The 11,921-nt window shown below is 44.4% G+C and overlaps 1 protein-coding gene across 1 annotated transcript in view; it reads right to left on the bottom strand.

Moving 5' to 3' along the window:
- Positions 1-346: 346 nt before the first annotated feature.
- Positions 347-11,921, bottom strand: part of LOC147730289 (uncharacterized) — a 50,338-nt gene continuing 38,763 nt past the window's right edge. The window contains exons 4-5 of the mRNA XM_086958541.1: positions 2,035-2,104; positions 347-1,271 (exon numbers count right to left, since the gene is read on the bottom strand). Of these exons, the coding sequence (XP_086814667.1) occupies positions 976-1,271; positions 2,035-2,104 (366 nt within the window). The 3' untranslated portion in view covers positions 347-975. The remainder of the gene's footprint in view (positions 1,272-2,034; positions 2,105-11,921) is intronic.

Raw genomic sequence — 11,921 nt, 5'->3', positions numbered from 1 at the left:
GCCTTTAACTGACAGAAGCCTGTGTGCTGTGTGCGGTATTACCATCTCACCTGCCGGTACTTAACACAATTGATGAATTCCATGTCACATATAGGAAAAAACGTCCAGTAATCCAGTTACAGGCCACACTGTCCTCTCCAACGCAATTCCGGCAAGTTCTATATGACCCCTTAAGCAGGCCTTTCTCTATGACCACTACCGCAATTAATTCTTCTGAACCAAATTAGGTCACAGTCTGCTCAGTATTCAGGGTGCTCCACGTACCCAAGAACTTCCAGCCATATTAGCCAGGTATGATGGTGATGCCTTCTGGATATATCATACCTAAAACGTAATATGATAATTCAGCTTGAATGTTTTATTTTCAAATAACACAACTCAACTTGGCTTCAGCAATTTTAAGGTATTACATTTAAATTCTCGCTCAGTGGCCGAGGCAGTTACTTTGAACACATTGCTCCCTTTGCTTGTTTCGTTTGTATTCAGCTGTATTACCACGAGCAAATGCATATTCTGTGCCAGCTTTGGTAGACTGCGCCTATGTCGCCTGTATGTCCTTGTGGCATTCATGGTAGTCTGGGGTGTCTCACGTAGTTGGGCAGCTTTGTTTGATAGTAGTTCATGTGATTCGGTGACATTATATCAGACCTGTACTAATGTCTCTGCTGAGAGATGTGATTACTGATAGCGCCTGAAAAGATTAAAGCTGACTTTAGACCCCTCTTAAGCATCGTCCTTCATTCCCTCAGAGGGAAGGGCGTATTATGTTCCTAATGGATGCCGCCAAACACGTCCATCTTGAACACAGTCTGATTAGTTACAATGACACTTTTATTTATGTTTCAAAGAATAAATGTAAAGACAATATATCTTTTTCTACAAACTGCACATCCAGTATGGATAATTAATGATGCCTCGGATTGCATAATATATACCTAGGGCATTAACTGTGAATAATACCCTCATCGAGACTAACTATTCAGTGGCTCCAGATAGACTCATGTCCACATAGTGGAAGTGGGCGCCATCGCACAGCACCGGCTGGGGATTCTTCCTCTTCCAGATGCTGAGGGAGTCGCGGTGGCCGGGCCAGTGAGGAAGCCCCAAGCGCCTCACGCAGCAGAAGTCGTCGGCCAAGGCCAGCTGGAAGTCACGGGAGGTAGACTGGCCCCAGGGATTGGAAGAGAAGGTCTCGCCCAGCAGCTCTCCCACATGCAGGATGGTGTCACCTCTGTAATAACTAAGGCAGTCCAGAGAGAATAAAGAGGACTCTGAAAAGTAAAAGAGGGAAGGCGGTCAAAGTTGGGAATCATGAGGGGTAGGAGAAGTAGAGAGGATGCTGGAATAAGAAGTCAAACAACAGTATTAAGACCCTGAGATGCTTTCACCTCCAGCTAGGAGTCAAAGCATCCTTTGATCACTATTCCCTTTTTATGGCTAAATCTATATATTTATACCCCAAATCTAAATCACAGTGAATGCCTGAATCTAAGCCCTTCATGAAAGTGCCATCTGAATAAAGAAAAAGGTACATTGACAGTTAAAACATCACAAGTTGAAGACACTGAACAAGCAGTTTATCGCCTGGCTGCAATGCCCAAGTCTCGCCCACTGGAACAGAGCTCTTGTATGAGGCTTCCTGCCTGCTGTACTCTTCCCTGTTGAGTCGAATGACTCGCAGCATGTGTTATTCATGGATGTCAGTGGTACAGCAATAGTACTACTTTTACATAGTGTCACACAGTTCTCATAAGTCCCAACTGAGAAACGTTTTTAGTCTATTTAAAGCGTATTCATTCTCTTCTGTGGGGAACAGTGCACTCCTCAATTTCGACTCAATATCTCATGGACGCCCTTGGCCTTTGTGCAGTTACTTTGCTTGCTTGAGATGGTGTAGGCTTTGGGCTTTGGGGCGCTTTAGGAAGACTTCAATTTTCATTAAACCAAGAAAGCTTAGTTCAGTTGTTTCACGTGCAAGCAGTAATATGCAATAACTACACCAGTACACACCTATAAAGAAGCGCACAGGCGTACCTTCAGCATCTGGCCATGCGAGCAACAGAGCTCGGTCCGGGTACTGGTCCAGGATAGCCGGCCCGCTGGTCTGTAGAGATAAACACATGGGGAACGTTAATCAGTCTCATGAATGTATACTCCATGCCTGTATCTAGTTAGTCCTCCTGCTGCAACCTAGGGGCATATTTACAAGAACATTGTGCAACTGGGGCGTCACTTTTTTGATGCTCCTGTGGCACAGTGTGCTGGCCCATATTTACAAGGCCATGCAAGGGGGACCCTGTGAGGATTTTCATGGCCTTGTAAATATGGCACCCTATCACATATTACTCTGCCTGAAAGGGGCATTCGATGGGTGTTGCTGTGGGTGGTCCCACGCAACACCATAGAACTTGACTTATTCCCAGATGTACAGGGTTTCATAAACCTATGAATGAGTCAGATTCTAACACCTCCCCAAGGGAGGCATGTAAGTGGCGTAATGAGGAGAAATACCTTTATTTCTCTGCGTTTTTTCCTCTTTCTGTGTGCTGCATTCTGCAGCACACAAAGGAGGAGGAAAGCGGCATCAATGATTGTTTTTGTGCAGGAAGATGTCCCTTCCTGCACAAAAATAATCATTCCTGCAACGTAGGCACCCTTGCACTGTGGTGCAAGCGTGCCAGCGTTGGCACTAGTAGCCTATTGTGTGCAAATGCAGAAAAAAGCACAGGGATGCATCGTATTGTTGTAAATATGGTGCATCCCTGGACTTTCCTAACAACGGAGCAAAGCAAGATGGCCTGCAGCGCCACGTCCTTATCTTGTAAATATGCTCCCTATTCTACTGCATATGAAAAACACTTGTTAATGCTGGGGGGGTAGGCGGGTAACCCGGGTACTGATGGGAACTTTACCCAGTGCCTGTCCCTTCTGTGTCTAAGGCTTGATTGTTTGCTGCATGTTGTTTTCACTTCAGCCCTGTCTTTGTGGGTTACTTATAACCTACGAAGTTCACCGCGTGTGGCTTTGCCAGGGTTGCTGCTCTATCACTATAGCTAAAGGAAACATTGCTCCCTTTCCTCCACTGTCCTCGAGTCTACCATGACACAGCACACATGCACAGAGGAAACACGCTGAACAAATCATCAGGGGTCTCAACATCAGGGGTTCACTTATGTCTTTATTTTTCATGATTAGAATAACCAGACTGTGGCAAGCATGTGAAGGTGTTTTCAAGGCTTCTACAGTTCATGCATACACATGCTTTTGCTTTGACACCATTCTCAGCAGCCTTAAAAAAGTTCACTCAAACCTGAGGTTCGACACCCCAAGTCAACTGTTCATCACATGCTTCCTGCCTGGTTTTAGGTATGTGCCAGCTATTGTTGCATACAACATATGCTTCACTCTCATCGTCAGTCATCTATGCCTTAATACCCTCTTTCGCCTGAAATCCGATTTCCTGACTAGGCGTCTCTGAACTATTCCCTACTAATAATTCTGGAAGAGTAATGCCCTAAATATTGATGGTTTGCCCACTGGTGGGTTATCATACTTTGGTAATATCTCTTGTAATTCTATGTGTTGTGGCTTATTACTAATGCAATCTACAATCTCAAGCTCTTAATACTGATGGAATCCATAATTCCAAGCCCCTTTTCTCTGACTCTCTACTTATAAATGAGGTCTCCTTGCTTCTGGCAGCATATACTCCTGCTCTTCACCATATGCTTTTGCTCTTCTTTCCATCTTCTCTGAAGTGATCTCCTGTTGAAACTATAAGGCAGTTGCTTATGATCACCCTTCTAGAGGCTTTCATTACTCAAGCTTTACTCTGTGTCTGTGATGTATTGAAGCAAAACCATATTTGAAATACTATTTATGGAGTGGAGAACAATATTGATTCTTTATTTCTTCCTCATTTTGGACAGTTCTTTTGATTTTTATATGAGCCAAGTTTTAATAAAAAGTAAATTACAGATCAATATGTGAAGAGGAAGAGGGCAATACTAGTAAAATGAATAACCTGACTTTGCAAAGATAAGGGAAGAGCCTTTGTGACAGTTCTGTCACTATTCACACTGTTCAAAAGCACATGGCTGACAATTGCCAAGTTCAGGGATGTTGATTGAACAAGATATACCTTGCGCCATTTGTATACAAAAATCCCATTCTAGAACTAAGGAAATAAATGTGGCTGTGTTAAATTATCTTAATTTCTTTACTCGAGTTTATAATTTCCCATGAACAGTTTCATGGGGCAAGGGAAAGAATATCACGAGAATACAATCTGGAAAATGCCTTCATACCCTAGATGTCAGAAAAGGTTAATTTGAACACTGAAAAAAATGCAACAAATTAGCACAGGAGAAAAGGGGTGTGTATAAAGCACAAGGGCATTTTTATAGTCACACATCTCTTGTCCGCCGTGAAATGTGACACCAGCCTATCCTGATACAACAACTTAACTTTTGGGAAACACCTCATCTATCTGCTTTGTCTGAGGCTTTGCATGTATGAAACAAGCCCCCCCTCCTGCCCCCGCAGAAACAGGTAATTCACGTGCACTCTATTGAAACCGAAAAAAGGTCTTCATGAAAAAGTATTTATCACTCCTTTTGAAATTATATCTCCCATGCCTTGCATTAAGTAACCTAGAATAATTCAAATCACACATTTTTAGGTCTCACCATTAGATAACTTTTAACTGCCTTTTGTCGAAGACCTATTGTGGACAATAATAGCGGTACCAACAGTGGACTTGGGTCAGAACATTTCTTAACACTGGTTGGCTTTCTGCTCAATTTAATTTCCTTACTTCTTATTCGATGGCTTGCCTTCCTCTTCTTGTGTTTGTCCCTCCTTTGCAACATAGCTTCAGCTGACTTGCATCTGTCCATTGTTCACATTCAGTAAACTACTTTTTTTTGTTGCACTCTATGGGAGAGCATATGTTTTTTTGTTATCTCCCGCCCTGTGTTCTGCTTTCACCCTCACATCCCAGCCTCAATGTTCTCTGTGTTGAAAGTTTGTCTGTTTCTTTGCTCAGCTATTTTTGTCATTGCTTTTTTACCCACCTCATTCACTGCACCATTCACCATTTATCTCGCCGCTCAGCAGTGTTTCCTTTTCTCTCAAATTGGTAGTCAGGTCATAATGCACGAGTATCATATTGCTAGGAGGCTGTTACGTCATGATGCTTATGTGAGCATGCGTGATCATGCTCGTGTTGTACACTTCATCACACTTTACTTTTCAACTAATGCTCTTTAACATTAGCATTAAAACTTATTTTTTTCTTTCTGCCTATGCTGAACAGTATCAGTAAAAAGTTTGGCAAAGTTAATAGGTCGGCATTGGCAAAGCCAAAAGGCGTGGCCTAATTGATTTGCTAATGCTTGTTATCAGTTTCTGCTGGAGACAGGTCTTACCAAGCCCTTACTCACCACCAGACAGGACTCCTATTTCAATATAATATGTACTGTATGTACACCGTAAATATGATTTAGCACCATAAATCAGAATGAGCCCTTGTGCAGGACCTGTGATCTCGCTTTATTGGATCTGCCCATGAAAAATAATGGGTTGTGATGAAAGCACATGACAGATTACTACCCAGAGCCATATTCCAACAGACGTGGGGGCAAGGTACACTGAAACAAGCAACAAATTAGCACAGGCGAAGAGGGGTGTGTATAAAGCACAAGGACATTTTTATAGTCCCACATCTCTTGTCTGCCGGGAAATGTGACACCAGCCGATTCTAATAGAACGACAAAGCCTTTGGAAAACACCTCATCTATCTGCCTCGTCTAAGGCTTTGCATGTATGACCAACAGAGAGCGCGATCATTCCTGAGGCGGAAGCCGGGAAAGCCACATAGCGTTAGCGTTATTTTTTTTTAATTGTACTTTTCATTTTGTTTTATCTGCCACTGAACTGCAATCTTTAAAAACCATCTTTTGCACATATTGCATGCCCCTCGCCCCACCGCAGCCGATTAGGCGCTGTCCTGGGGTTGCCTCAGCTGCCATCTTAGGTGAGGAAGAGGGCGAGCGGACCAGTTGCTCGGCCCTCCCGCACTCATTGGCATAAATGGCCACATCCTCCTGGACGCGCAGCGGATGATCGCAGCGGGCGCGCCCGTGGCGCGCCTCAGGCGCGCCATAGGCAAGCCCGTCTGCTCCCGTCCGCGGCCGGACGGGCCCTGGGGCCTGCCCCCCTGCCCAATTGATCACATACTCCTCGGAGGACTTACGAACATTATACCAGGCAAGACTTCCATTCTGTCCCACAACCTTGCATCACCTAAACCAGCTACATATCCTTCGCGATTCTTCCACTAATCTCGAGCCTTTGCCCGCTATCCCCCGTCACAGCCCCAGGTCCACATCTACCACAGCTCCCAATCAAGAACTTCGCATACTATATCTTAATACCCGCTCCCTGGTCAAACACCAACGGGACATCTTTTTGCTTCTCCTTGATGATAAACCTGACATATTTTTCATCACGGAAACTTGGCTTAGCATTGACTCCCCCCCCGGACATCCTGGCAGCCCTTCCAGATTCATATTACATCTTACATGCTGATCGGGCCCCAGGAAAGACGGGTGGTGGAGTAGCCGCAATTATAAAAAAAAGAGCACTTTTTACTTCCTCGTCCGCCCTAACCCTTCCCGGAGTAGATAATTTAGTAATTAAACTTGAATCTAAATCTGGTCCACTTATCTGTGTTTTAGTTTACAGACCCCCTCAATATATGGCATCTTTCCCCATGTCCCTGTGTGAACAACTGGCTACCATAGTTACAGCCTACGCTAAAATACTCCTGCTTGGGGATTTTAACTATTGGTGTAATGATGAGCTAGGTGGCCCGCAGGCCTCCGAACTTATGGAACTCCTATCTGGCCTCAATTTCTGCCATCACATTACATATGCTACGCACGCCAAGGGCCGTATCCTTGATCAGCTGTGAAGTAACAATCTCACCATCTCTACTCCCACCATTAGCCCCTGCGTATGGTCAGACCACTTCCTGATAAAATTCACCATTTCCATTGTAACGGATAGTAATCCCTGCGCAATGGCAGGTGGCCTCATCCGGAAATGGAGTACCCTTAACAAACCAGCCTTTTTAGACAGCTTAGCGAGCACAATCCCAGCCTATAATTTAGATCATGAGCAGACTGAAATGAACACCTCTCACTGGCTGTTAGCAGCAAGCAATTCACACGCCCTATTGAAGACATTTAAAATCAGCCGCCATCCGGATACTCAGAAATGGTTCTCTGAGGACTTGAGGGCAAAAAAACGTAACACTGGTCAAAAGGAACGTAAATGGAGGAGTAATTATGATCCCCATGCAAAAATGATCTACATAGCTGCCCATACTGCCTACAAGCAAGCTATTATCCAATCCAAGGCATCTTACTTCTCCAACATAATAACTCATTCCGGAAACAAGTCCAAAGACATCTTCTCCATCGTTAACAAACTAACTAATATGGAGAGAGCTCTTCCAAAGCCCACTGTGACCCAAGATCTTTGTAACTCCCTTAATTTATTCTTTCGGGATAAAATCTCTGCAATAAAGGCCAGTATTCCAGCTACTGGCCCTAAATTGAATACTATCTCCTTAAGCCCTAGTGTCCACATCTTTGATCACTTCCCACACCTCAATGTTGACTCTCTACGTACCTTATCCACAAGGGTAAAATCTGGCTCCCCTAGGGATTGTTGCCCCCCGTACATTCAAAAAGAAATCCTCTCGGCCATTCCTGCTCATTTCCTGACCCTTCTCAATGCCTCCCTTTCACAGGGTGTGGTCCTTAAAGCCTTCAAAGAGGCAGTGGTCGTACCTCTTCTAAAAAATCAAGGTGCAGACCCCTCAATTCTCTCTAATTACAGGCCAATTTCTCTTCTTCCTTACTTGGCCAAAATACTTGAAGCCCATGTCACTGGCCACCTCTCCAACTTCATTGAACAATCTAACCATCTGGATCCCCATCAGGCTGGGTTCCGGCCTGCTCATTCCACTGAGACCGTCATAACCGCTGTCATGGACTACCTCCGCGCCAATGCAGACACAGCAATACCTCAGGCTCTGGTCTTACTCGACTTGTCTGCCGCCTTCGGCACAGTCGACCACACCATCCTGCTCGACCGTGTCGCACAAACTGGCATCCGGGGCTCAGCATACAGATGGATCAGCTCTTTCCTCAGTGACCGCACTCAAGGGGACTGTTTGGCCCCTTTCATTGCCACTAAACTTTCGATCACTTGTGGGGTTCCTGAGGGTTCCTCTCTGTCCCCTCTTTTGTTTAATCTTTATCTAGTTCCTTTGATCCAATCCTTGAGGAAATTTAAGGTCACTACATTTAACTATGCGGACGACCTACAGCTTATTTTCACTGTGGATGGCTCTCCTGATTCTGTCAGGAAATTTCACGAGACCATGTTACATATCTGTCGCTGGATGGATTCAAACCATTTAAAACTGAATCCGGGCAAGACAGAAATCATCCTTAATGGTAAAAGCCAAATATTCTGGGGCCCACACTATTGGCCCCGTGAATTAGGTCTCCCGCCTACTCCCTCTTCATCGGTTAAGAGCCTTGGAGTAATCATCGACAGTGAACGGTCACTGAAGGCTCAGGTGAGCTCGGTGGTATCTTCCTGCTTTTACCAACTTCGTAGAATAAGGAAGATCAGCCGGATGTTGACCCTGATCCAGGTGGTGATAGCACTTGTACTGTCCCACCTGGATTATGCAAATGCCATCTATCTGGGCCTCCCCCTTTACCTGGGTAAACGTCTTCAACTGGCTCAGAATCAGGCTGCCAGACTGATTCACCGGCAGCCTCGCTGGCAGTCAGCTAGGCCCCTGCTAAAACAACTCCACTGGCTCCCTCTTGCTCAGCGAGTAAAATTTAAAATAGCCTGTATGGTCTTTAAAACCCTTCATGTCCACAGCCCTCAATTTATTAATATCCTCCTGCACAGGTATATTCCTTCCCGCAACCTTCGGTCTGCTAATCTTCACCTTCTGGTAACGCCAACATTCAAACTGCAACGCCAGGGCGGACGCAGGTTCGCTACTCTTGCATCCGGACTCTGGAATTCCCTTCCTCTGGGACTGCGCTCCTGCACCGATCTTTTGGCATTCTGGAAACAACTTAAGACCTGGCTCTTTTCATCAGCTGAGGCACTCCCCCTCTCCTATCAGGATACTCTGTTAGTTAGCGCCATGAAGCCCCTGGGTTTCCGAGCGCTTTACAAAAAACTGTTAACATAACATAACATGACACTACCCCCCCCCCGAAACAGGTAATTCACTTGCACTCTATTGAAACCGAAAAAAGGTCTTCACTGAAAAGTGTTTATCACTCCTTTTGAAATTCTATCTCCCATGCCTTGTATTAAGTGACCTAGGATGATTCAATAACACATTTTTAGATCTCACCTTTAGACTGCTTTACAGGACAATAAACAGGGACCTCTTACCCACAAGAGGTGCTGGCAGGATCTAGATGCTACTCCTTCCACTGATTATGAACCCCAGGAAACAGATCCTTGGGGAGATCTTTACTTCAACAAGGAAAAGGGCTCCATGATCTCAGGATAACCTGAAATTGCATTGCTTGACAAAAGTCCTCAGCAAAACAATATTTTTCCACTAGAATTGCACCCAAGAGGAAGAGTATTTACCATAAGCCCCGAGTCCGTTTGAAACGCCATTCTCAAGAATGACGAGACGTTGACAAGACACCTATTAGATGAGACTAAGAGAATGTTTTGCACACGTCAAGGTAGGCTTCTTGATGGGCAACTGTTTGTCCCTCTATTGGACAGTAACAGAAGAGGCCTCACAATTTGGTCCAGTGGACAGAGAGACGGGGGCGACTGTGAAATGAACCTTCATTTCTCATTGTGACTTAAAATATATATGCCTTTGTAGTTTAATCCTGGATTAAAGATGTTCAGCAGCATTTTGACACATATATTTCAGAAAACTGGAGACCGGAACCGCCTTAATGACAAGACACATAATGAACTTTCAGCTGCAACAGCTTCAGGAGCAGTGATTTGTGCAAATATGGTAAAGTCATGGAAACCAGGGGCTCGTGAAAAAACTATTTGGGGCCTAGCTGAAGGAAAAATTATTTAGTAAGCAGAATCAATACTTCGGTGGGAGGGTAAGATCTTTTTTAACCCACTCATCTTCAGAGCTGCTTTCTATATTAAGAGTTCCAATTGACCCTCTGGCAGATGGTCTGTGGTTGGAGGCCTTCTTTTAGGACAATCGCTGACTCTATTTGGCCACCTTCGGCCCCCACCAAGGACATGATTATGGTAAAGGGCAACGGGGAGAGAATTATGGTGGGGTAAATTGCAGTAGTTCCACAAAGTAAGACTTACATCTTTGGCTTATGGCTCTACAAGTAGGGAGGACCAGATACACTATGCTTGCAAGTCTGTGCACCTAGAATATTATTTTGGCAGAAACTATTTCTGAAGTGCTCAGTGAGTAGTAAGGTGTTACGGTACACAACAGTCTTATTAGTGGAGAAAGACACAGGGCTCATTTTTCCGCAGAAAGATGATTCCATAGAGCAGTCGTCAACCCTTCCCTATACAGACGTCCATCCAGTAATGAATTTGAAAGCCAAGAACAGGTTTGCTGAGTACTGACCATACAAGATGATGATTTAACAAGTGATAAGCCCATGGATCCATTTTGGAGTTTTCATAGCGCCATGTACAAAAAGGGCAACGAGTTACACATACTGATTAATGATACCCACCTGCACTTATCGATATACAACCAGCTTTTTCAGATCAAAGACTGGCCTTTTGAACTGTCCTCCACATTGCCGATTTCATTTTTTACCATGGCATTAGCGCCTTTTGTAGTTATCAGTTATCAATGTGGCGTGAAAATGTTCAGATATTTATAAAATTAACTATCCATCTCCTTCATTCACAAAGGCAGCAAAAGATGCAAGTCTTGTGTCTTCACAGCTGAGTCATGATGAAGGAGAAGTCCAAGATAGTGTCAAGTAAATACAGGAAACTTTTTGGTTCATATTTCCATACAGACCTGTCAAAGGTTTTTCTTCCAAAGGAAGGGATGACTGAACATCAGAGTCATTTGGTAAAGTTGTTGGAGAAGTCACAAGTTGGGATATAATGCATCAAAAATGTGTATGGCTCAAAGGACAGCTCTGAGGTGAAAGTTATAGGATTTCGTTCCCTTCCATGCTCCCCCTTGACTTAACAGTACAACAAAGCACTACACACATGAACAGAGCTGAGCTACATGGCAAAGCTATTCATGATTTCAGTTGGCTCCAGAGAATCCGCGAGCAAGAGCTCTCTTCCTGGAAAACACGGAAATTCCAAGACCTGGATGTGAAGAAACTTACAGAAACGACAGTGGCTACAACCACAATTTACAGAAGAAGAGGTATCCACAAGAAGGTAATAACTGCAATGAAGAAAAACATTTTTTTACACAGTACAATGAAGACAACTGTAAAGAAGAAACTACGACTACAAAGAAACGAAAAGAAGACATCAAGAAAAAAGTAAGCACTAAGCACTACGCCGTTAAGCCCCACCTGTGTCCTCCCCATCGGACAGCCCTTCCACAGGCGTGTTGTGCTCATCTACACTATCCATTTAGGACTCTGCCCAACATGTACAGCGTGTGCCAACGTGCACATCTACTCTACAGGTTACATTCTTCTCCTACACGCTAGTGCACCCCTGGCACACCCTTTACGACCCTGATCCATACAACTCAATGTGGTATGTATTGCAGCCTTTCTGCTGCCTGCGCTGTGTGAGCTTATGCACATTATGCTGACTTTCGTCTGGGGTTGCAACAGTGTGGTTGCGGTCATGTGTCATGATGTTTT

Source organism: Lissotriton vulgaris, chromosome 2_1 (genome assembly GCF_964263255.1).
Source record: "Lissotriton vulgaris chromosome 2_1, aLisVul1.2, whole genome shotgun sequence".
NCBI classification, from domain to species: domain Eukaryota; kingdom Metazoa; phylum Chordata; class Amphibia; order Caudata; family Salamandridae; genus Lissotriton; species Lissotriton vulgaris.
This window is presented reverse-complemented; position numbering and strand designations above follow the sequence as displayed.